The following is a 26,786-nucleotide window of genomic DNA, read 5'->3' as shown; positions in this document are numbered from 1 at the left end:
TTCTTGGTCCTGTTCTTTCTGGTTGTGTTCCTTTTTCCTGTACAGATCCACTTGATGGGCTATATGATCTGTATAGACACCTTTTGTCATGCTTCCAAGTCCAACCACCTCTGCCAGTTTGCTCCTTACTGGTGAGGGCAGTCCCATCTGCAATCTGACTCACATCTGGATCATTTCCGGTAATATTTCTCCACACTTGATGAACTCTTGACACATAGGCTCTCTGATTTTCTTGTTGTCCTAGTGGGTCAATCAGAATGTTGTCAGGATGCACATTTGTTGGAAACGTATCTTTCAGTGCTCTCCACAGCCGATTTCTACTTGCAGCCAACAATTCAGGATCATTCACCGCAGTCCCCACATATCTATTAAGTCCAGCTCTCTGAAAAATGTCTTCCATATCTGGAATCCCAAGGAGATTAGCCAAAAGTCTCTTAATGTCTCCTATGGCAGACTGTGTTCCCACCGTAATTTCTTCCAATTTTGAAATCCAAGGATATGCTCCATCTTGAAGAGTAGGCAGCTTCTCAAGTATATCTGACATATCGGTATTCTGCAAAGGCTTATACTCCAGGTTCTGTCCTCGAATTATCATGGCATCATCTTCTTACTTGTGCTCTCTTTTCTTGTAGGATAAAATCCTCTTGAACATGAAGCACCTTTAATCTTCAAATCTTCATCGCTTTCTCCATCTTCACTTTCATCAGAGATCAAATCTCTTGTATCCTTCTTCCAACTTCCATCACCCCTTGTTTCCTCTCTGGCCAACCTCCATCTGATCACAGGGTCATATCCACCCATGATCTCTTCGGAATCACTCTGATCATCATCATCATCATCTTCAAGTTCCATCCTCCTGAACCTCACTCCACCCTTAGTTTCCAGACATCTCGTTTTCTTCTTACTTTTGGAGTTTGGATTCATCTTTATGGTCGTTTCTGCTTGTCCTCTCTCTATTATTCGTTCATCTTCATCTCTGATGCAATAATCACCCTCCTGAATGATCATTGGAAGCTGAGGATAGACGTCCTTAAACTCTACTTCTTCCTCGTAAGGTGGGGGTCTTTTTGCTGAATCCGTATGTGAGAAAGGTGTATTGCCTCCAGCCATTAGTTTTTCTGTCACCTTCACCTCTTTTGCTATTTTCTCTATACCTCTGTTTCTTTTATCTTTGGTATCTTTTATCAGTTTTTGTCCTTCATTTTCAAACAGCTTAAGAACACCCAGCTCTCTTTGTCTCTTTTCTTTACACTGTTCCCTTTTTTTTCCTTTCTTTTGATCTGCCTTATAAATCGACACAAGCACTTTCATTATGTTGATGACGTCAGGGTTAAGAGTCCCTTCCACTGGCCATGGTTGTTCAATGTCAGGCCAACGTTTATTCAATTTTCCAGATAACCTTGCAATACCATTAACTAGAGGATTACTATTTTCTACTACATCAACAGGAGTAATTACTTTCATAGTTTTGATGTCCTTTTCCCCCATTGTAACAACTCTTTTATATTCCTTTATTGTGAATTATTTTATTATTATTATTATTTTAAACCAATTAATTTGTAAACCAAAAAATTATTTTAGACTATGTAGCTTATGTTTCCCTCCCTTTTTTTCTTCCCCATATTAATGAATTAATTAATCAATTAATCAATTATTTAATCAATTAATTAATTAATCAATATATCTATTTATTTTTATTAATTAATTAATTAATTAATTAATTTTTATTTATTTATGTTACCAAATTATTGATTAGTGGCAATCTTACCACATCCGATCAGGAAAAGTAAATGAAAGTAGTCAACTTCAGAGCAATCCAAAAAAGAAAGACCTGTAATCCAGCAACACTACAGCACTCACAAAACAATTGCTTAATAATCACCCAATTACCTTAATTTTACAGAATAATGTCAGTGCTGGATTTCCAACACAACTCTAATCAAACCAACTCATGCACAAAAAACTCCAATGTGCAATTCTTAATTACATCAATTGATCAGTCTGTTGCCAAGTCCCTGTCAAATTGTCACAACATGAAATATGCTAGGCACACACAATATCCTGTATGGGAAGGTAAGTTTTGTGAACAGAACAGTACTGGCCTTGATTGGACTGGATCCGTGGCAGCACACACTGTCGCATGACTCACTGGTCAGCACCTCCTCTCTCTCTCTGTCTCCTCCTTCTCGTCTCTCACATGACTGAAGAACAAAGGAACAGACAAGAATTTAGTATTTTATGCACTCACTGGGTTATTTCAACCATACAATACCCTTTTAGACAAACCTATGTTTACACTCGCGCTAAGAAATAAGCAAACAGCTTAACTCAGGAATATTATAAATAGCTCAATAACATTTTATTTTATTTATTTATTTTATTATTTTTATTTTTAATCCGTCAACATATCTCTCATTTATAAATTCAATAGATCTCAATCAAATAGTTTCATCGTTAAGCAACAGCCGATTTAACAAACAGAATACTTTATTTGTGTGTAAGTCTCCCCCTCCTCTGTCTGCATGTCACAGCAGCTCAGTGCAGGCAGGGGAGTGGCATATTTGCTCTACGTAACTCTAAACTCATAAAATCCCACGCGTGCGTAGTTCATTCACCAATGCGATTTCAGAGTGAGAAGAGCTCCCAAGCAGCTCTCTCCAAGCTAAACAACAGAAACTAGACAGACCAGCTGTCCCTCCATTATTTCCAACACAGACAAACAGTAACACTTAACAAAACTCCCAAACCAACACAGAACATAGAACACAAATCCTACTTCAAAGTTTCTTATCTATACTTATCCTAATCTGCAGATTTATAGTTATTTTCTTATCCATTACAAAACATCTCTATACACTCTTAAAATCCTCCCTGTAGGCTCCTAGTCTTTTAACAGTTATTAAACGTTCTCTTTTTATAGAGACTCATAAGATTTTAACCTTAACTTCCTCCCAGGGGGCTCATAGTTTTTTTTAAACAATTATTAACGTTCTCGCTAATGGAGACTCATAACATTTTAACCTTAACTAGCATATTTCCTTACAAAAAAACTAAAACCCCTGTTCTCAACCAAAACATATATACGTATATATCTCTAACATAAATCTTATCATACCATGAGTCGACACACAGCTGAAGCACAACAGAGACATCTTTATTTTATTATTTTCTTCCCCCACACACACACAATTCAAGAGGAATGCATCCGTTCCTACGGTCCTCTAAAGCATGCTACCGTCGTTCCTTTATTTTTCATAGTTCCTTCCTACATTTCTGCTACCTCGAGTTTGCAGATATTCAATGAGAGGTTACATCGAACATATACCTCGTCAACTATATGTCGAGGGGTAACTTACAAATGAATGTATCTACCACAAACTCCAGTTCCCAGAACTGACCTTAAAAATCAACCTAGTGAGTTTTCAGGATTTTCGGCCCATCCTAATGATCGCCTCGTTTGAGGGCTTCCGTAGATCAACGACGTCCTAATTAGTATACATTTTTCCTTAGTTCCTGGCCTTATTCCTTCATTCTATTCTTTTTCAATTTTATTCAAGCCAAATATCCCTGTGCCCAGTGTTATTAATTCCTATAGACACTCCCCCGTTTGCGTTGTTTTCAACGCAAACAAATTTTGAAATTTAGAACGGATTCTCATCACACAGCAAATAACAGCAAATCGCACACGCAAGTTCTTAACGGTGCAGTCATTCAACGCACACACACGGACACACGAACTGACCAGTGCCCAAAGTGGTGAGAAAACTCACCCTTATCTGCCGGACTCTGGAGCGAGAGTCAGCCCGGCGCCCATGATGCAACGTTGAAACAGACGCAACACGTCCAAAATACCTCGTCGCCATTAAAGTAGTGTCAAGATAACGATGCTAATTATGCTGTGATGACAAGAAATCCGCTGAAACTGTCCTCGATTATAATGGTTTATTACATCAAAGATTTCAGCGTCAATTTACAGACTCCTGCAGACATCTGGAGAACAACTGACCCAATCTCTAATATGTTATATTCTCCCTGTCCTTTGTTCCAACCATGGTATTTATAATATGTAACATAATATGGGTGGTTCTCCTACAGACCAATCCCTGGCCTTCACATAACAGACTTCCTCTGTTTTAGGGGGCCCCTATAGTAATGCTTTCCAGATGCTTCCGCAAGCTGAGTCAACTTCCTCTAACACACCATTTGCAAACGTCAGCAAAGTCATAAACTGTTTAGATACTACACTCTTATCCATAATAATCTCATCATGTAGACTAGCCTACCCGCACTGTATATGAAAGCTGTTGGCTAGAGCGCAGGTGCCAAGACCAGAGTAGGCACGTTGCTATTTAACGCAACTGTTTTTGTGACAAAACTATCCGTAGAGTTGAAAATGCGATGGAAACACATAGAATTTTAGATTTTTATTCGGTACATGAAAACGTAAGCGAAAAAGTACATTTTGTGTGCGCTATGTCACCACGTACTGATTGTTTAAATCCGCAACAAATTCACATATTTACATGCCAAACTGTCGCCAATTGGATGGAAACCTTGCTTATGAAATACGTTTTTTTCATGTTTTAAATACATGTTTTTGTGGCTAAACTTGACAATATTATATATTTTTCTACCCACTCTACTTTTGACTTGCTTCAACAGAGGTTGAGCACAACACTAAATAATATAAAGATGTATGATATGCATACAGGACTGTAATCATTATTAGTCAACCGGACTGTAATCATTATTAATCAACAGGACTGTAATCGTTATCGGTCAACAGGGCTGTAATCATAATCGGTCAACAGGACTGTAGTCATTATTCAGTCAACAGGACTGTAATCATTATTCAGTCAACAGGACTGTAGTCAATATCAGTCAACAGGACTGTAATCATTATTTAGTCCTGTATAGCCTCAATCTGAAAGTCATATAAAATATGACTTTAGAATTATTAATTGGTGGGTTGTCAATTATAAAACTATATAAAACTGAAATAACAGTCTAATAAAAGTTGTAATATTTGTAATAGACTACATACAGTACTTTGTCTGTTGGATAAATTTAAACAATAATGTTCCATACTCACACATGTATGAAAGCAGCAATAAGTAGGCCTATATCCATCAATCTGGAGCAGCAATAGACTAAATCAATTATCCCGATTTATCCAATTAGTGAAATCATGGCTGGCAGTTTTGAAAAACAGCTATCAGAAACGTTCCTATCCTGTGCAAAAGTATATTGTCGCATAACCAACGAGGTGAACAGCATTATACCACAGTACCGTCTGTCCTGTTTCTGCTTCACTGACGTGACACGGCTGGACAATTGACGTTTGTTTATCGCTTGAGGCTACGGGTTGTATCGGTTTACCCGCAGTGACTTCACTAATAACTAGGTAGCCTACTTAAATGAGACGTTTCTGCATTTTTACAAATGAATGGAATTATTTGCCTTAATGGAAAATTGAGCTACAAAATGGCTATGGTTTGGCCTGCAATATCTTCATTAAGTTAAAGCAGCAAAATACCAGAATGGCTTATGAAATGTTTTTGTTAAAGAAGATAACTTCACATTTTATTTGAAATGAAAACTCTTCTCAGTCTTATTATAGAATTGTTCACAGCTAAGCCTTAATGTCATTTTAATATCTTAAATAAAAGATAAAATATGAAAACAGTAACAGTCTGTTTTCATCTCATTGTATACAGTGGGGAGAACAAGTATTTGATACACTGCCGATTTTGCAGGTTTTCCTACTTACAAAGCATGTAGAGGTCTGTAATTTGTATCATAGGTACACTTCAACTGTGAGAGACAGAATCTAAAACAAAAATCCAGAAAATCACATTGTATGAGTAATTAATTTGCATTTTATTGCATGACATAAGTATTTGATACATCAGAAAAGCAGAACTTAATATTTGGTACAGAAACCTTTGTTTGCAATTACAGAGATCATACGTTTCCTGTAGGTCAACAACAAAAGGCACATTTGTTACATTACAAAACAGTTGTACTCCTTTAGGAAATGCCTAGGAATAATACAAATGCATGGTACTCAGTCTTTCATTGAGGTTAGGATCCATTTGCAACAGTGGAACAGAGATGAAATGCATAGGACACAACATGAAATAAAAACAACCTGCAATATACATACAGGTTTACTGGCATCATAAACATCTCTAAATTGATTAATGGTTCATAACCATTGTTTGAATAACAGTTAAATACTTGTGATTTAAAAATTAACTATTGCAATTTTGCTATGTTTATGACTGACACTGAGCCATAACTGTTGCTCCAGCACTACAAGTCTAAATCAGGGTCCAAGACGGTGGAGCCACACGTACAGTTTCCCCACATCAGCCTCACCGCAGGAACCTCTGCAAGAAACACAAGGCACAAAATGGCTCCCATCATCACTATTCACAAACAGAACAACAAAGAATATGACAATCAACAGTGACACAGCAAATTAAAAAGAGAGATAAGTATAGACGTCAACAAACAGAGGTACAGGAGGACCCAAAACAAAAGGCCTTATTTAGTGAAGGAGAATGATGCATGCTGGGTAATTAAAGGGGGCTGTAGATCCTGTAGCTAGTGTTGTGTGGTTAGATTTCCTCAACAGAGACAAAGCCATTATTGTGTTAAGAGCACAAGGGTTATGTCCACAATGTCACCCTATTCCCTATATAATGCACTACTTTTGAGCAGAGCTCTATGGGCCCTGGCCAAAAAAAGTGCACTGTGTAGGGAATAGGGTGACATTGGGGACGGACACCAGTCTTTGGAGCTGTGGGAATTAAGAGAGGGAACGTTCACATAATGCATCTTGCCATCTCTGTGAAAATATACTTTTCAGGATGGATTCACGAGACAAAATAGAAGCACTTAGTTAGCAATTTAGACACACAAATAGCTAATTGAATAACAACAGCTGGGTTTCTTTCGAGATAATAATTTAATCGTATTAATAAACTCAACTGTTTTCATTTGAAAACAGAACCGTTGACAACATAAACTACGTATGCTAGAAAAACACTCTATTCAGCCAACAAGCTACAGTAGGAGTCTGTTAGAGTGACACACAATAAACTGCTATGGCTTCATCCTGAATGCACCCTATTAGCTATATAGTGCATACAAGTAGTGCACTAAATAGGGAACAGTGTGCCATTTGGGATGCAGTATATATCTCCCTCTCTTCCTTCTAGTTATTAAACCAGTCATGGCTCGAGACACTCCAGTCCCTCCCTGCCCAGGCACAGGCCACTATGGTATTTCAGTAGGAGGGGTTGAAGTGACCAGCAGAGCTAAGACAGGGATCTATTGTGGTGATCTCAACTGTAGACAGGGATCTATTGTGGTGATCTCAACTGTTTCGTAGTAACTACTTATGGGATGTGTCCCAAATGGCACCCTATTCCCTATATAGTGCACTACTTTAGACTAGGGCCTGGTCAAACGTAGCACACTATATAGGGAATAGGATGCCATTGGCGCTCTAAACAATTGATTAAAAGCTATAGCAGGAAGGCCTGTTAGCTAACTCAGTCTGGTCTATCTATCTGACCTGTACTATGATCTATCTATCTGACCTGTACTATGATCTATCTATCTGACCTGTACTATGATCTATCTATCTGACCTGTACTATGATCTATCTATCTGACCTGTACTATGATCTATCTATCTGACCTGTACTATGATCTATCTATCTGACCTGTACTATGATCTATCTATCTGACCTGTACTATGATCTATCTATCTGACCTGTACTATGATCTATCTATCTGACCTGTACTATGATCTATCTATCTGACCTGTACTATGGTCTATCTATCTGACCTGTACTATGGTCTATCTATCTGACCTGTACTATGATCTATCTATCTGACCTGTACTATGATCTATCTATCTGACCTGTACTATGATCTATCTATCTGACCTGTACTATGATCTATCTATCTGACCTGTACTATGGTCTATCTATCTGACCTGTACTATGATCTATCTATCTGACCTGTACTATGATCTATCTATCTGACCTGTACTATGATCTATCTATCTTACCTGTACTATGAAGGCAGCCAGGGCAGAGAACAGGGCCAGTAGTACCATGGGTCTGAGCCTGCCCAGGTTAACCCGCTTCAGGAGGAAGAAGCGTGCCCAGCCCAGCTTCTTAGCCGTGTGGGGCGGGTAACGCATGGCGTTCGCACCCTCCATGTTGAGCTTCTTAATGAGGCAGGCACGCAGGTGGCTGAGCTGGTCAAAGCCGTGCTGGCCGTGGTAGCGCCCCATGCCACTGTTACCTTGGGGAAGGGAGAGGAGGGACAGTGGGCGGAAAATTCAATATATTTTTTATTGTGAGTAATCATGTCAGGTCAGGAACTAACAAGGGTGTTATTAAGACACACACAGAACACACATCATATCAGTATTGTGTGTGTGTGTGTGTGTGTGTGTGTGTGCGCGTGTGTGTGTCTGTATTAGTCTTAACTTACCCACCCCTCCGAAGGGGAGAGCGTTGACAGTGAAGTGGACCAGACAGTCATTGGCCACCAGGGCCCCACTAGAGGTCTCTGCTATCACCCTCCTGATCAACTAGAGGTGGAAGGAGGGAGGGAGGGAGGGAGGGGGAGAGAGGGAGAGAGAGAGAGAGTGAGAGAGAGAGACAGAGAGAGAGAGAGAGAGCGAGAGAGAGAGAGAGAGAGAGAGAGAGAGAGAGAGAGAGAGAGAGAGAGAGAGAGAGAGATGGAAAAACACTAACTTAGTATTTGACGTACAGTACCAGTCAAAAGTTTGGACACTATTTTAGAATAATAGTGAAGACATCAAAACCATGAAATAACACATATGGAATCATGTAGTAACCAAAAAAGTGTTAAACAAATCAAAATATATTATATATTTGAGATTCTTCAAATAGCCACCCTTTGCCTTGATGACAGCTTTGCACACTCTTGGCATTCTCTCAACCAGCTTCACCTGGAATGCTTTTCCAACAGTCTTGAAGGAGTTCCCACATATGCTGAGCACTTGTTGGCTGCTTTTCCTTCACACCATCTCAATTGGGTTGAGGTCAGGGGATTGTGGAGGCCAGGTCATCTGATGCAGCACTCCATCACTCTCATTCTTGGTAAAATAGCCCTTACACAGCCTGGAGGTGTGTTGGGTCATTGTCCTGTTGAAAAACAAATGACAGTCCCACTAAGCCCAAACCAGATGGGATGGCGTATCACTGCAGAATGCTTTGGTAGCCATGCTGGTTAAGTGTGCCTTGAATTCTAAATAGATCACAGACAGTGTCACCAGCAAAGCACCCCCACACCATAACAACTCCTCCTCCATGCTTCACGGTGGGAACTACACGTGCGGACATCATCCGTTCACCCACACCGTGTCTCACAAAGACACAGCGGTTTGAACCAAAAATCTCCAATTTGGACTCCAGACCAAAGACTCCACCGGTCTAATGTCCATTGCTCGTGTTTCTTGGTCCAAGCAGGTCTCTTCTTAATATTGGTGTCCTTTGCAACAATTCGACCATGAAGGCCTGATTCACACAGTCCCCTCTGAATAGTTGATGTTGAGATGTGTCTGTTATTTGAACTGTGAATAATTTATTTGGGCTGAAATTTCTGAGGCTGGTAACGCTAATGAACATATCCTCTGCAGCAGAGGTAACTCTGGGTCTTCCTTTCCTGTGGAGGTCCTCATGAGAGCCAGTTTCATCATAGCGCTTGATTGTTTTTGCGACGGCACTTGAAGAAACGTTCAAAATTCTTGAAATGTTCCGTATTGACTGTCTTACTTACTGTCGTTTCTCTTTGCTTATTTGAGCTGTTCTTGCCATAATATAGACTTGGTATTTTACCAAATAGGGCTATCTTCTGTATACCCCACCTACCTTGTCACAACACAACTGATTGGCTCAAACGCATTAAGAAGGAAAGAAATTCCACAAATTAACTTTTAAGAAGGCACACCTGTTAATTGAAATGCATTCCAGGTGACTACCTCATGAAGCTGGTTGAGAGAATGCCAAGAGCGTGCAAAGCTGTCATCAAGGCAAAGGGTGGTTATTTGAAGAATGAAATATAAAATATATTTTGATTTGCTTAACACTTTTTTTTGGTTACTACATGATTCCATATGTGTTATTTCATAGTTTTGATGTCTTCACTATTATTCCACAATGTAAAAAATATTAAAAATAAAGAAAAACCCTTGAATGAGCAGGTGTGTCCAAACTTTTTGACTGGTTGTGTAGGTCATAAGACATATTCATCAATATGGATATCTTTCATTAGTTAAAAACACTGTAAATCTTACAGACTTTAGCTTTAATAGCACTTCTACGGTCTTTACCTTGTTGTCAGGTGAGAACACGTAGAGTGCCAGAGGCTTCTCTCTCTCATTGATGAACTGTATCGCCTCGTCCACTCCACTAACAGTGACGATGGGGAGCAGGGGACCAAATATCTCCTCCTGCATCACCTTGGAGCCCCCTGTCACGTCCTTCAGCACCGTGGGGGCTGGACACACACGCACATTGAGAAATAACACAATAACACACACACTGAGTAGACACAAAGGGCAGGGGGGGGGGGGGGGGGGGAAGGCTCACGAATACTAGAAACATAAGAAATAACACACCTTCTACCTTCTTGCCCTTTGTGCTGTTGTCTAATGTTATCTAATGTTTGCACCATGTCTTGTGTTGCTACCATGTTGTTTTCATGTCGGGTTGCTACCATGTTGTTTTCATGTTGTGTTGCTACCATGCTGTTTTCATGTTGTGTTGCTACCATGTTGTTTTCATGTCGGGTTGCTACCATGTTGTTTTCATGTTGGGTTGCTACCATGTTGTTTACATGTTGGGTTGCTACCATGTTGTTTTCATGTTGTGTTGCTACCATGCTGTTTTCATGTTGGGTTGCTACCATGTTGTTTTCATGTTGGACTGGGGCGGCAGGTAGCTTAGTGGGTAAGAGCGTTGTGCCAGTAACCGAAAGGTCGCTGGTTCTAATCCCCAAGCTGACTAGGTGAAAAATCTGCCGATGTGCCCTTAAGCAAGGCACTTAACCCTAATTGCTCCTGTAAGTCGCTCTGGATAAGAGCGTCTGCTAAATGACTAAAATGTAAATGTAATGTTGTTTTCATGTTGGGTTGCTACCATGTTGTTTTCATGTTGTGTTGCTACCATGTTGTTTTCATGTTGGGTTGCTACCATGTTGTTTTCATGTTGTGTTGCTACCATGCTGTTTTCATGTTGGGTTGCTACCATGTTGTTTTCATGTTGGGTTGCTACCATGTTGTTTTCATGTTGGGTTGCTACCATGTTGTTTTCATGTTGGGTTGCTACCATGTTGTTTTCATGTTGGATTGCTACCATGTTGTTTTCATGTTGGATTGCTACCATGTTGTTTTCATGTCGGGTTGCTACCATGTTGTTTTCATGTTGGGTTGCTACCATGTTGTTTTCATGTTGTGTTGCTACCATGTTGTTTTCATGTTGGGTTGCTACCATGCTGTGTTGTCATGTGTTGCTGCCATGCTATGTTGTTGTCTAAGGTCTCTCTTTATGTAGTGTTGTGGTGTCTCTCTTTATGTAGTGTTGTGGTGTCTCTCTTTATGTAGTGTTGTGGTGTCTCTCTTTATGTAGTGTTGTGGTGTCTCTCTTTATGTAGTGTTGTGGTGTCTCTCTTTATGTAGTGTTGTGGTGTCTCTTGTTGTGTTTGGTCCTATTTTTATATACATGTATTTTTTTAACGTACCTATATAGCATTGTGATTGGTCGCTGTCTCCTCCGATGGCCACAGTGCTCCCCTCGAACAGTGACATCACCCTCAGGAAGTGGCGCTGGTTAATGATGCGTCCGTAGTCCTCAAAGGTCTTTGGGTCATCCGTATAAAACTCCTAACACCAGCCCGAAGGTAAAATATACAATAGTGAATTACCATTAAAATGCATATACAGTGCCTATTGAAAGTCTATACCCACTTTAACTGTTTTTCACATTCTGCTGCCTACAGATCTACACAGCCTACTCCATATTTTCAAAGTGAAAGAAGGTCATAGAAAGTTTTCCAAATTAAGAACACCCCCCCCCCCCCCCCCCCACCCCTGAAATATCATAATTGGATAAGTCTCCAATGTTTGGTGGAAGCACCTTTGGCAGCCATTCCAGCTGTGAATCATTTTCATTAAGATTCTACATCGCACAACACTTAGAGCAACATTTCCATCGTTTTTGTCAAAATTGCTCAGGCTCAGCAAATTTGGTTGGGGATCATTGATAGAAAGCAATATTTAAACCTTGTCTCTGATTTTGAGCCAAGGTTTCATACCCATAACAAGGTCATGTTATGGGTATGCTTGGCTGGGCACAATTGGCCCAGTGTCGTCCGGGATTGGCCGGTGTAGGTCGTCATTGTAAATAAGAATTTGTTCTTAACTGACTTGCCTAGTTAAATAATGGTTAAATAAAAAATAAATGTAAAAAATGCTTGTCATTGGCAGGGACTGGGGAGTTTGTCAGGATGAAAATAAATATGAAAGGAGCAAAGCCCAGGTAAAAAGGTAGAGGAAAACCCACCTCAGTCTTCTGAAAACCCAACCCTGGGATAGAGTTGTATTTTTCTGCGGGACAATTACACAAATGTTTATGCAAAAGTGTGTTGAGTGTTCCTGAGTGGTCTAGTCTTAGTTCTGACTTAAATCTGCTTTAAAAAATCAGACACATGGTAAGGTTGAAATATTGCTGTCAATCAACGATCCCCAACCAAATGTACTGAGCCTGAGCTTCTGTCAAAAATTCAGACCCCTTGACTTTTTTCACATTTTGTTACGTTACAGCCTTATTATAAAAATGATTTTTTTTAAATAAAAAAATCCTCAGCAATCTACTCACAACACCCCATAATGACAAAGCGAAAACAGGTTTTTAGACATTTATACAAACTTATAAAACATGAAAAACAGAAATACCTTATTTACATAAGTATTCAGATCCTTTGCTATGAGACTCGAAATTTAGCTCAGGTGCATCCTGTTTCCATTGATCATGCTTGAGATGTTTCTACAACTTGATTGGAGTCCACCTGTGGTAAATTCAATTGATTGGACATGATTTGGAAAGGCACACACCTGTCTATATAAGGTCCCACAGTTGACAGATCTGGGGAAGGTTACCAAAATAATTCTGCAGCATTGAAGGTCCCCAAGAACACAGTGGCCTCGATCATTATTAAATGGAAGAAATTTGGAACCACCAAGACTCTTCCTAGAGCTGGCCGCCCAGCGAATCTGAGCAATCGGGGGAGAAGGGCCTTGGTCAGGGAGGTGACCAAGAACCCGATGGTCACTCTGACAGAGCTGTAGAGTTTCTCTGTGGAGATGGAAGAACCTTCCAGAAGGACAACCATCTCTGCAGCACTCCAGCAATCAGGCCTTTATGGTAGAGTGTCCAGACGGAAGCCACTCCCCGCTTGGAGTTTGCCAAAAGGCACCTAAAGGACTCTGACCATGAGAAACAAGATTCTTTGGTCTGATGAAATCAAGATTAAACTCTTTGGCCTGAATGCCAAGCGTCACGTCTGGAGGAATCCTGGCACCATCCCTACGGTGAACCATGGTTGTGGCAGCATCATGCTGTGGGGGTGTTTTTCAGCGGCAGGGACTGGGAGACTAGTCAGGAACTCAGACTGGGGCGACGGTTCACCTTCTAACAGGACAACAACCCTAAGCACACAGCCAAGACAACGCAGGAGTGGCTTTGGGACAAGTCTCTGAATGTCCTTGAGTGGCCCAGCTAGAGCCCGGACTTGAACCCGATCGAACATCTCTGAAGAGACCTGAAAATAGCTGTGCAGCGATGCTCCCCATCCAACCTGACAGAGCTTGAGAGGATCTGCAGAGTAGAGTGGGAGAAACTCCCCAAATACAGGTGTGCCAAGCTTGTAGCGTCATACCCAAGAAGACTCAAGGCTGTAATTGCCGCCAAAGGTGCTTCAGGGGTCTGAATACTGTGATATTTCTGTTTTAGATTTTTTATAAATTAGCAAAAAATTATACAAACCTGCTTTTGCTTAGTCATTATGGGGTATTGTGTGTAGATTTATGAGGGAAAAAACGGTTTAATCAATTTTAGAATAAGGCTGTAACCTAACAAAATGTGGAAAAAGTCAAGGGGTCTGAATACTTTCCGAAGGCATAAGAGTTGTGAAAAGTTGGTAGAATCTTAATCAAAATGATTCACAGCTTTAATGGCTGCCAAAGGCGCTTCCACCAAGTATTAACTCATGGGGGTGGATTTATCTAATTATTATACACTGCTCAAAAAATAAAGGGAACACTTAAACAACACAATGTAACTCCAAGTCAATCACACTTCTGTGAAATCTAACTGTCCACTTAGGAAGCAACACTGATTGACAATACATTTCACATGCTGTTGTGCAAATGGAATAGACAACAGGTGGAAATTATAGGCCCCCAATAAGGACTGGTTCTGCAGGTGGTGACCACTGACCACTTCTCAATTCCTATGCTTCCTGGTTGATGTTTTGGTCACTTTTGAATGCTGGCAGTGCTTTCACTCTAGTGGTAGCATGAGACGGAGTCTACAACCCACACAAGTGGCTCAGGTAGTGCAGCTCATCCAGGATGGCACATCAATGCGAGCTGTGGCAAGAAGGTTTGCTGTGTCTGTCAGCGTAGTGTCCAGAGCATGGAGGCGCTACCAGCAGACAGGCCAGTACATCAGGAGACGTGGAGGAGGCCGTAGGAGGGCAACAACCCAGCAGCAGGACCGCTACCTCCGCCTTTGTGCAAGGAGGAGCAGGAGGAGCACTGCCAGAGCCCTGCAAAATGACCTCCAGCAGGCCACAAATGTGCATGTGTCTGCTCAAACGGTCAGAAACAGACTCCATGAGGGTGGTATGAGGGCCAGACGTCCACAGGTGGTGGTTGTGCTTACAGCCCAACACCGTGCAGGACGTTTGGCATTTGCCAGAGAACACCAAGATTGGCAAATTCGCCACTGGCGCCCTGTGCTCTTCACAGATGAAAGCAGGTTCACACTGAGCACATGTGACAGACGTGACAGAGTCTGGAGACGCCGTGGAGAACGTTCTGCTGCCTGCAACATCCTCCAGCATGACCGGTTTGGCGGTGGGTCAGTCATGGTGTGGGGTGGCATTTCTTTGGGGGGGCCGCACAGCCCTCCATGTGCTCGTCAGAGGTAGCCTGACTGCCATTAGGTACCGAGATGAGATCCTCAGACCCCTTGTGAGACCATATGCTGGTGCGGTTGGCCCTGGGTTCCTCCTAATGCAAGACAATGCTAAACCTCATGTGGCTGGAGTGTGTCAGCAGTTCCTGCAAGAGGAAGGCATTGATGCTATGGACCGCCCGTTCCCCAGACCTGAATCCAATTGAGCACATCTGGGACATCATGTCTCGCTCCATCCACCAACGCCACGTTGCACCACAGACTGTCCAGGAGTTGGCGGATGCTTTAGTCCAGGTCTGGGAGGAGATCCCTCAGGAGACCATCCGCCACCTCATCAGGAGCATGCCCAGGCGTAGTAGGGAGGTCATACAGGCACGTGGAGGCCACACACACTACTGAGCCTAATTTTGACTTGTTTTAAGGACATTACATCAACGTTGGATCAGCCTGTAGTGTGGTTTTCCACTTTAATTTTGAGTGTGACTCCAAATCCAGACCTCCATGGGTTGATAAATTTGATTTCCATTGATAATTTTTGTGTGATTTTGTTGTCAGCACATTCAACTATGTAAAGAAAAAAGTATTTAATAAGATTATTTCCTTCATTCAGATCTAGGGTGTGTTATTTTAGTGTTCACTTTATTTTTTTGAGCAGTGTATTTCAGTTTTTATTTTTTTCTTAATTTGGCAATTCTTCTAGAACTTTCTTTCACTTTGAAAATGTGGAGTAGGTTGTGTAGATGTGTTGGAGAAACAAAATGGGGGTGTAGACTTTCTACAGGCACTGTACTTCTAAGTGAATTTCAGTTGCTGTTGACTTCTTGAAGAACAGACGTGACATAGATCTTAGTGGATGGTAGCGTTGCTTCATAAAGGTACTGTATGAGTGGTTCTGTGCTAACATACCACTCCTTGTGTGCTGGGCCATATGCCAATACAAGTTGTGGAATGTTAAACAGGTCTGGATTCCAGACTACTGTATATGCAGGACCCATTCTGTAATTCTATGCTTATTCAACTAATTCGTATAATCTCTACTGTACATGCAGACTATACCGTGATGCATTTCCTGATCTCTTCCACCACTCTGTCCTGGATGCTGGGTTCACACAGGATGTAGTCTGGAGCGATGCACGTCTGACCACAATTCACAAACTTCCCCCATGTGATACGCCTGTGGAAACACAGAGGCATAATGTGCTTCTCCTCTGAGTAAAGTATGAAACAGTCCTTGAGCTGTTCTCCTCTGAGTAAAGTATGAAACAGTCCTTGAGCTGTTCTCCTCTGAGTAAAGTATGAAACAGTCCTTGAGCTGTTCTCATCTGAGTAAAGTATGAAACAGTCCTTGAGCTGTTCTCCTCTGAGTAAAGTATGAAACAGTCCTTGAGCTGTTCTCCTCTGAGTAAAGTATGAAACAGTCATTGAGCTGTTCTCATCTGAGTAAAGTATGAAACAGTCCTTGAGCTGTTCTCATCTGAGTAAAGTATGAAACAGTCCTTGAGCTGTTCTCCTCTGAGTAAATATGAAACAGTCCTTGAGCTGTTCTCATCTGAGTAAAGTATGATACAGTCCTTGAGCTGTTCTCATCTGAGTAAAGTATGAAACAGTCCTTGAGCTGTTCTCATCTGAGTAAAGTATGAAACAGTCCTTGAGCTGTTCTCCTCTGAGTAAAGTATGAAACAGTCCTTGAGCTGTTCTCATCTGAGTAAAGTATGAAACAATCCTTGAGCTGTTCTCATCTGAGTAAAGTATGAAACAGTCCTTGAGCTGTTCTCCTCTGAGTAAAGTATGAAACAGTCCTTGAGCTGTTCTCCTCTGAGTAAAGTATGAAACAGTCCTTGAGCTGTTGCAGTGATGCTGCCCACAAAATACTATTTCCAAGATTTTGGATGACCAGGGAATGGACAAAATTACACAGATTGAATATCTCTCAAGGAATATGGGGCCAGTCTGCCACTGACCGGCATGCCACGGTGAGGTCGACGTCCTTATCGATGTAACAGGGGCTCTTCCCCCCCAGCTCCAGGGTGACAGGGGTGAGGTGTCGGGCGGCCGCCTCCATCACCAGTTTACCCACAGTGCTGTTCCCTGTGTAGAAGACGTGGTCGAAACGCTGACGCAGCAACTCCTGGGTCTCTGACACGCCCCCACACACTACAGGGTACAGCTCCTGGGGAGGAGGGGGACAGGCATGTAAACACACATGCACATATGCATGCGCACTCACACAAACAAGAACACTTCAGTGCCCTCTCAGCATCAAGAGCAGCCTACGACACAAGAGGGATTGAAGTGAGAAGCCTTCAGAAAGTATTCACACCCCTTGACTCTTTCCTCATTTTGTTGTGGTACAGCCTGAATTTATAATTGATTAAATTGAGATTTTGTGGCCTACACACAATACCCCATAATGTCAAAGTGGAATTATGTTTTTCTAAATTTCTACTAATTCATTCAAATGAAAAGCTGAAATGTCTTGAGTCAATAAGTATTCAACCCCTTTTGTTATGGCAAGCTTAAATAGGTTCAGGAGTAAAACTTTGCTTAACAAGTCACATAATAAGTTGCATGGACTCACTCTGTGTGCAACAATAGTGTTTAACATGTTTTTTGAATGACTACCTCATCTCTGTACCCCACACATACAATTATCTGTAAAGTCCCACATTCGAGCACTGAATTTCAAACACAGGTTAAACCACAAAGACCAGGGAGGTTTTCCAATACCTCGCAAAGAACGGCACCTATTGGCATGATGAAGTTATTAATTACACTTTGGATGGTGTATCAATACACCAAGTCACTACAAAGATACAGGCGTCCTTCCTAACTCAGTTGCCGGAGAGGAAGGAAACCGCTCTGGGATTTCACCATGAGACCAATGGGGATTTTAAAACAGTTACAGAGCTGAATGGCTGTGATAGGAGAAAACTGAGGATGGATCAACAACATTGTAGTTACTCCACAATACTAAATTAATTGACAGAGTGAAAAGAAGGAAGACTGTTCCAAAAAATGCATCCTGTTTGCTACAAGGCACTAAAGTAATACTGCAAAAAATATGGCAAAGCAATTAACTTTTTGTCCTGAATACAAAGTGTTATGTTTGGGGCAAATCCAATACAACACATTACTCAGTACCACTGTCCATATTTTCAAGCATAGTGGTGGCTGCATCATGTTGTGGGTATGTTTGTAATCGTTAAGGACTGGGGAATTTTTCAGGATAAAAAATAAACTGAATAGAGCTAAGCACAGGCAAAATCCTAGAGGAAAACCTGGTTCAGTCTGCTTTCCACCAGACACTGGGAGATGAATTCACCTTTCAGCAGGACAATAACCTAAAACACAAGGCCAAATATACACTGGAGTTGCTTACCAAGAAGACAGTGAATGTTCCTGAGTGGGCAAGTTACAGTTTTGACTTAAATCTATTTGAAAATCTATGGCAGGACCTGAAAATGGTTGTCTAGCAATGATCAACAACCAATTTGACAGAGCTTGAAGTATTCTGAAATTAATAATAGGCAAATGTTGCACTATCCAGGTGTAGAAAGCTCTTAGAGACTAACCTAGAAAGACTGTAATCACTGTTAAAGGTGCTTCTACAAAGTATTGACTCAGGGGTGTGAATACTTATGTAAATGAGATATTTCTGTATTTCATTTTCAATACATTTTCTAAAAACATGTTTTCACTTTGTCATTATGGGGTATTGTGTGTAGATAGGTGAGAAAAAAATCATATTTAATCCATTTTGAATTCAGGCTGTAACAACAAAATGTTTCAAGTTTCAATGTCACGTGCACAAGAACAGTGCTGCCTTTCTTGCAAGCTCCAAACCCAACAATGCAGTAATCAATATCAATGTAATACTAAAAATAACAAGGTAGAACAAAAACACAAGAGATATTAAAACAAGATATAAGAACACGATAAAGTAAGTACGCATACTATGTACAGGGTCAGTCAGTTCCAGTCCCATATTAACAATGTGCAGGGATACTGGAGTGATAGAGGTAGATATGTATAGGGGTAAGGGGACAGGGATACTGGAGTGATGGAGGTAGATATGTATAGGGGTAAGGTGACTAGGCATCAGGATATATAATAAACAGAGTAGCAGCAGCGTATATGATGATTGTATGTGAGTGGGTGTGTGTGCGTCTAGAGTCAGTACAAATGTATGTAAATATTATGTGTGTGTGAGCAAATGATGGAGTGAGTGTTTATGTGTGTGTTGGAGTGACAGTGTGTGTGAGTGTGTAGGGCCCTGTGAGTGTGCATAGAGACAGCGCAAAATAAAATACAAGGGTCAACTCAGATAGTCCGTGTAGCCATTTTGTTACCTATCTAGCTAGTTATTTAGTAGTCTTATGGCTTGGGGATAGTAGCTATTCAGGAGCATGTTGGTGTCAGACTTGATGCACCGCTTGCCATAAATGTGGAATAAGTCGAGGGGTATGAATACTTTCCGAAGGCGCTGTAAAGGAATAAACATGCATCTGATAGGGATTTGACGTTAGCGAAGTGACCTTGTCCAGGTAGAGAGGGAGCAGATCCTCCATGACCTTGGCTGAATGAGAGCTGACCTCTGACGGCTTAACCACAGCAGCATTCCCTGAGGGATGGAGAGATGGGAGGGATGGAGAGATGGGAGGGATGGAGAGATGGGAGGGATGGAGAGATGGGAGGGATAGAGAGATGGAGAAATGGGAGGGATGGAGAGATGGAGAAATGGGAAGGATGGAGAGATGGGAGGGATGGAGAGATGGAGAGATGGGAGGGATGGAGAGATGGGAGGGATGGAGAGATGGGAGGGATGGAGAGATGAGAGATGGAGAGATGGGAGGGATGGAGAGATGGGAGGGATGGAGAGATGGAGAGATGGAGGGATGGAGAGATGGGAGGGATGGAGAGATGGGAGGGATGGAGAGATGGAGAGATGGAGAGATGGGAGGGATGGAGAGATGGAGAGATGGAGAGATGGGAGGGATGGAGAGATGGGAGGGATGGAGAGATGGGGAGATGGGAGGGATGGAGATGGGAGGAATGGAGAGATGGGAGGGATGGAGAGATGGGAGGGATGGAGAGATGGAGGGAAGGAGAGATGGGAGGGATGGAGAGATGGAGAGATGGGAGGGATGGAGAGATGGAGAGATGGAGAGATGGGAGGGATGGAGAGATGGGAGGGATGGAGAGATGGGAGGGATGGAGAGATGGAGGGATGGAGAGATGGGAGGGATGGAGAGATGGGAGGGATGGAGAGATGGAGAGATAGAGGGATGGAAAGATGGGAGGGATGGAGAGATGGAGAGATGGGAGGGATGGAGAGATGGGAGGGATGGAGAGATGGGAGGGATGGAGAGATGGAGGGATGGAAAGATGGGAGGGATGGAGAGATGGAGAGATGGGAGGGATGGATGGAGGGATGGAGAGATGGGAGGGATGGAGAGATGGAGGGATGGAAAGATGGGAGGGATGGAGAGATGGAGAGATGGGAGGGATGGATGGAGGGATGGAGAGATTGGAGAGATGGAGGAATGGAAAGATGGGAGGGATGGAGAGATGAGAGATGGGAGGGATGGATGGAGGATGGAGAGATGGAGAGATGGGAGGGATGGATGGAGGGATGGAGAGATGGGAGGGATGGATGGAGGGATGGAGAGATGGAGAGATGGGAGGGATGGAGAGATGGGAGGGATGGATGGAGGGATGGAGAGATGGAGGGATGGAGAGATGGATAGAGGGATGGAGGGATGGATAGAGGGATGGAGGGATGGATAGAGGGATGAGAGATGGATAGAGGGATGGAGAGATGGGAGGGATGGATAGTGGGATGGAGGGATGGATAGAGGGATGAGAGATGGATAGAGGGATGAGAGATCGATAGAGGGATGGAGAGATGGGAGGGATGGAGAGAGGGATAGAGGGATGGAGGAATGGATAGAGGGATGGAGGGATGGCGGGATGGATAGAGGGATGAGAGATGGATAGAGGGATGGAGAGATGGGAGGGATGGATAGAGGGATGGAGGGATGGAGGGAGGCAGAAGAGAGATAGTATTAGACAGTGAATGTGTAATCATAACAACGTTTCAAGACTGTGTTAGCTCAATGTTAGCCTGCTGAGGTAAAGCCTAGGCATTACCTCGGGGAGCTAACACAAGTCTCCAAGTCTCAGGCAAGGTTATTCATCACGCGAGCATTGTTTACACACAGAACCACCTCCATTGCGTTTTCTACTACAGTACCAGCGGCGATGGCCCCGACCAGGGGCTGGAGGGTCACTGCCCAGGGGTAGTTCCAGGCCCCGATGATGAGGACCACTCCCAGGGGCTCCGGCTGGATGTACACCTGTGACAAGATGTACACTATGTTTTTAATCTATGATCCCCTGTCCTTCATATGTTCTGTGTTGTATTTTATGTCCTGTAGTGAGATTTAATGACGCAAATACATTTAGGTGGAAACAGACAATAAGGTCCTATGGTCACAAGCAGTGCACAACGTAGGGAATAAGCTGCCGTTTGGGACCCCTAGATGTTTATCTTGTCTTACCTCGTCTAAGATGGTGAGGGGGCTCTTCTCCACAGGCCGAGGGGCAGCCCAGTCTGCTAACCTCTCCACAGCCACGTTGATCTCCCCTTCCAGACCCAGTGTCTCAAATAGCTCTGTGCTGTGTTCAGACTGCAGCAGGATCAGGACACACACCAATGCATCAATCAGTCAGGCAGTCATATTTATATAGCCATTTTTTTTTTTTTAAATTTAAAGTTTTATTAAGTTTTCAATCAACCAACCAAACACATTCCACATTCACAGATGTGAATTAAAAAAAAAAAAATAATAATAATAATAATAAAAAATTGTTTTATATATGTATATATATATACATACATACATATATACACATACATACATACATACATACACACACAAATAATAATTATAACAAAATTTAAATTATAGAACTTGCAGCAGCACTATCAAGGTTCTTATTAGCTATTTCCAGCCTTAGCTGAGATGACGAGCCAATAATTAGTTTTTAGGTTTTACAGCACCTTACACAACACGCATCTGCCCATCTCCCTGATTCCCCCATTCACTCTGTCCAATTTGAAATATAGTTGAGTAGTGGAGACCAGAGTCTATCAAACTTGGGCTGTCTCTTGTGGAGGTCATAAGTGAGCTTTTCAAGGGGGAGAAAGTCAACAATCTGGTCAATCCACATTTTAAATGTAGGAGAAGTATTAGAGGCCCACAATAGAAGAATACATTTCTTAGCAAAGTATGTAATGGTCATGAGCAAATTTTCTCTGTCAGGATCAAGAACAAAGTCCTGCTGGGCATTAAGAAGATAGAGACACGGGGTCATATCAAACTGTACATCTAGTATTTTCTGTGCAGCAGTATGTATAGATTGCCAAAATCTGGCAATCTCTCTGCAGCTCCAAAATACATGCATATAGGTTCCACTTTCAGAGGTACATCTATTACAATTAGGAGAAATGTCTGTTTTCATTTTATGGAGTCTCAGGGGAGTGTAATAAAATTTGTACAAAAATTTGTAATTAGATTCTTTCATTTTTACATTAGTAGAGGAGCAGTATACCCTGTCGCAAACCTCCGCCCATAACTCATCACTGATAGTCAGACCGAGGTCCTTTTCCCATATTATTTTCAAAGGAGTAAAGGAGGATCCTCCTTTCTCAGAAAGGAGTCTATAGATATAGGATATTTTGCCTTTAATGGATTGTGCTGTGACAAGAAGGGTTTCAACTTCATTCAACTGAGTTCTAAACCTCCTCTTGGAAGTAAATGAGGAGATGACATGTCTAATTTGTAGATATTTAAAAAAATGGGATCTTGGCACATTGAATTCATTGCAGAGCTCTTGAAAGGATTTCAGTGTAGTGGTCTTCTGATGAAATAGGTCTGAAAAGGTCCTGATTCCTAGAGTATGCCAAAGATTAAAGTTGGCATCTCTCAGGGCTTTTGGCAAGTCTGGGTTGCCTACTATAGGCGAGTGAGAACATATTTGGGAGGAGATGCCCAAGTATTTCTTACAGTCCCTCCACGCTCGTAGGGTACTGTAAATCACAAATGTTTTGGCTATGTTGCCCACTTCACTAAAGTTATCAATGAATATAGTTGAGCTTAGTGGCAATGAACCACAAGATTGGGCTTCTATCTGGCTCCACGTTGACTCTTGTCTGTTTGTGATCCATGTTAGCATGTTGCGGATTTGGGCAGACCAGTAGTACAATTGAAGGGAGGGAAGGGCAAGACCACCCTTAGATTCAGGTTTCGATAGAGTGGAAAGCTTGATCCTAGGTTTTTTATTGCCCCATATAAATTTGGTGATGCTTTGGTTAATTGTTTTGAAAAAGGAAGCTGGGAGATAGCATGGGAGCATCTGAAATAAATAGTTCAGTCTAGGGAGGATGTTCATACGGATTACATTAATTCTTCCTACTAAGCTAATTGGGAGGGAGATCCAGGTTTGGAGGTTGTTCTTGATTTGATCCAGGAGTGGAAGATAATTCTCTTTGAAAAGCCTATTCAGATCTGGTGTTATGAATATCCCAAGGTATTGAAACCCCTGTGTCTTCCATTGGAATGGGCATAGTGTCTTCATAGAACTGGTGAGTATAATATTGAGAGGGCAGACAGTGGATTTGTTAAAATTAATCTTATAACCTGAAAACGTGCCATACTGAGCAATTGTATCTAAGATGGGAGGAAGGGATTTCTCAGGGTTGGATATGTAGAGCAAGACATCATCCGCGTAAAGCGAAATCTTGTGCTGCAGGCCGCCTGCAGGAACACCCATAATACTTGGATTGCTCCTTATCAACTCTGCCAGAGGCTCCGCCCCCAACAAGTAGAGCAGGGGGGACAGCGAGCACCCTTGTCTTGTGCCCCGTCCCAAAGGGAATCTGTCAGAGTTCAGTCCGTTAGTAGTCACCATGGCATTTGGATGAGAGTATAGTGATTTGATCCATTTAATAAAGTTTGGGCCCATGTTGAACTTCTCTAAGACTGAGAACAGAAAGCTCCACTCCATCCTGTCGAACGCCTTCTCAGCATCCAGTGAAGCCAGCAGGACAGGGGTCTTCTGTGCGTTTACTTGATCAATAATATCAAAAAGACGGCGAATGTTATCAGAAGAGTATCTGTCTCTAATAAATCCCGTCTGGTCCGCTTTTATTATTTTGGGAAGAAGAGTGTTTAGTCTTTTGGCGAGCAATTTGGTGATTATTTTGTAGTCGAAATCCAACAAGCTTATGGGCCGGAAGGAGGAGCAGGATAGGGGATCCTTGTCTTTTTTGAGCAACACTGTAATGCGAGCTGTGTGCATTGAGTCTGGGAGAACTCCGTTTTTGCAAAAATCCTCCAGCATTGGCATGAAAATAGGGCTAAGCTGGGGCCAAAAAGCTTTGTAGAACTCTCTGGGGAATCCATCTATATATATATATAGCTATATATATATATATATATATAGATATATATATATAGCCATTTTTACAAAAACATTGTCACAGAGTGCTCTACAGTAGGCTAACACATAGTTATAAGTGGGTTATAATTAGATTTCCAGACGACATATTAATTTATTCTAAAAACGACTTATAAACCCTTTACAACCCCCTTAAAGGATACCTTTACGTAAATTGTAAATTAAACTTATGTCCCAAATGGCACCCTATTCCCTTTATAGTGCGCTACTTTTGACAGGGACCTATGGCCTCTGGTCAAAAGTAGTGCACTATAAAGGGTATTGATTGTCGTTTGGGACGCAAACTCAACAACGCTCACCTTGTTGAGGTCCTTCTTGACAGCGTCTGCAATGTCCTTGCGTCTCTCTGTGATGAATCGGTGCAGGCTCTTAAGCTGGTGAACTCTGAACTTCAGGGGTTTCGACTTACCGGTCTGAAAGGCCCTCCTTGCCCTCTCTACCACCAGCTGCTCCCGAGACATACTGCTACCTACTACCGTACTGGGCAGGGAGAGGTAGGACAGGGACACCAAGGGAATGTATTATTGGGTTTGTAGCTACATGTCGTGTGGTACCGAGGTACAGCGTGTGCGTGTGTGTGTGTGTGTGTGTTATCAAAACAGAGATAAGGATGACTATATGTCATATTTCTACCCATGCATAACTATAGGATAGGAATGTCAAAGTGTACTCGATAAAGCCAGTAGGCTAATAGAAGGAATCAACAAGAATGCAATAGTATACGTCTATGCAGGTGTAATACACACTATTGGTAGGTAGGGATCTTGACCAGGATATGCAATAGGCACTTGATTCTAAAACAACGACTAGCATTACGAGACTGTATAATCCTGGAGTTTTGCCATTCAAATAAGGGGCTGAGCTAATAGCCAACGTCAGCTAACTGGCTAACAGCTAACAACAACAAAAAACATTGCATTACAGAACCGTTTCACATTCGAAGGCAACTAAATGGCAAACCCAGGTTATCATGTTTATTACCTTGTAAGTCAGCAGAGAAATTATGTATATTTTTGAACGAACGTTGCACTTCAGTTGACCCCAATAGAGCAACACTGTAGCAGCTCACCTATCAGTACAGTAGCTTTCGTCCTGTTATCTGAAACAATTATAACAGTATTACTACGTCATCAGAGGGGGAAGGGCCACCACAGCAAACACCATGGCGATTGGTTAAACAATATGACAATCCAACTCAAAGATGCAAGGTTTGTCCAATGACAAGTGTAGATCGTTTAACTCTGCCCAGTTGGTAAATAGGCGTCGTCTATTTGATGGTGCCACAGATTATAGAACAAAGAGGCAGATGTTTCACCGGATGTATATATCTTTAGCATCCGGTTGGAATTTCCACTCCCACATATGGTGAGGAGAGGAAGCCCAGTCAGAGAATAAGAGGCGAAGCGAGAGGTTTCACTCTCGCCAAAATCTGTCCAAAATAAACCCAATACGTTTCCACAGTAGCGTTGCGTAGGTAAAATCACTGGGAAAGCCAAGCAAGAAAAAAAAGAAGCTATTCAACCTATGTGTTGTGATAATTGTGTTGTTTCCTCTATAATCTGTTAGTTCATATGCCTTGCCACCGTGATATATAGGACTAAGGCCATGACAATAAGACACAGTGGAAGAATACATTCAACCACACCTTTGTTTCATCACAAAACCGGAGAGCAACATCTGTCCAGTGAAGTCCACAAAGCATATTGCATGTAACGAACAGTTACATGACCTACAGCATGGTCTGGCAAGTTCATGTTTCCGACATTTTCGGACCACTAAACAACTATTGATTTAGTACCATATGGAGGACTAAAAGTGCCACAATTAAATAAATAAATACACCATTAAATAATTACTTAAATGTGTCATTAATTAATTAAAATTAGAATTAAATACATAAATGTGTAATTAAATGTATCATTAATTAATTCAAATACCGATTCATTTTATGTAAAATACATATATAATTATTTCACTATTTACATTTACATTTCATGATCCTGCATTGCAGTGA

At 41.9% G+C, this 26,786-nt stretch overlaps 1 protein-coding gene across 1 annotated transcript; it reads right to left on the bottom strand.

The window, feature by feature from the left end:
- Positions 1–5,620: 5,620 nt before the first annotated feature.
- LOC311102123 (aldehyde dehydrogenase family 3 member A2-like) lies at positions 5,621–26,532 on the bottom strand. The gene is made up of 12 exons (XM_084143357.1): positions 25,754–26,532; positions 25,072–25,252; positions 21,811–21,939; positions 21,504–21,606; positions 19,786–19,871; positions 17,212–17,420; positions 16,307–16,424; positions 11,793–11,934; positions 10,384–10,550; positions 8,517–8,616; positions 8,086–8,324; positions 5,621–6,392 (listed from the first exon to the last, which is right to left on the bottom strand). The coding sequence occupies exons 2-12, from the start codon at positions 25,231–25,233 to the stop codon at positions 6,378–6,380; spliced, it is 1,470 nt and encodes a 489-aa protein (XP_083999483.1). The 5' UTR covers positions 25,234–25,252; positions 25,754–26,532; the 3' UTR covers positions 5,621–6,377.
- Between the last annotated feature and the right edge of the window lie 254 nt (positions 26,533–26,786).

The sequence above is a fragment of the Coregonus lavaretus genome, assembly GCF_964263955.1.
Source record: "Coregonus lavaretus genome assembly, chromosome: 26".
Lineage (NCBI taxonomy): Eukaryota > Metazoa > Chordata > Actinopteri > Salmoniformes > Salmonidae > Coregonus > Coregonus lavaretus.
Note: the sequence above shows the minus strand (reverse complement) of the source record. Positions and strands in the feature narration are given on the sequence as shown.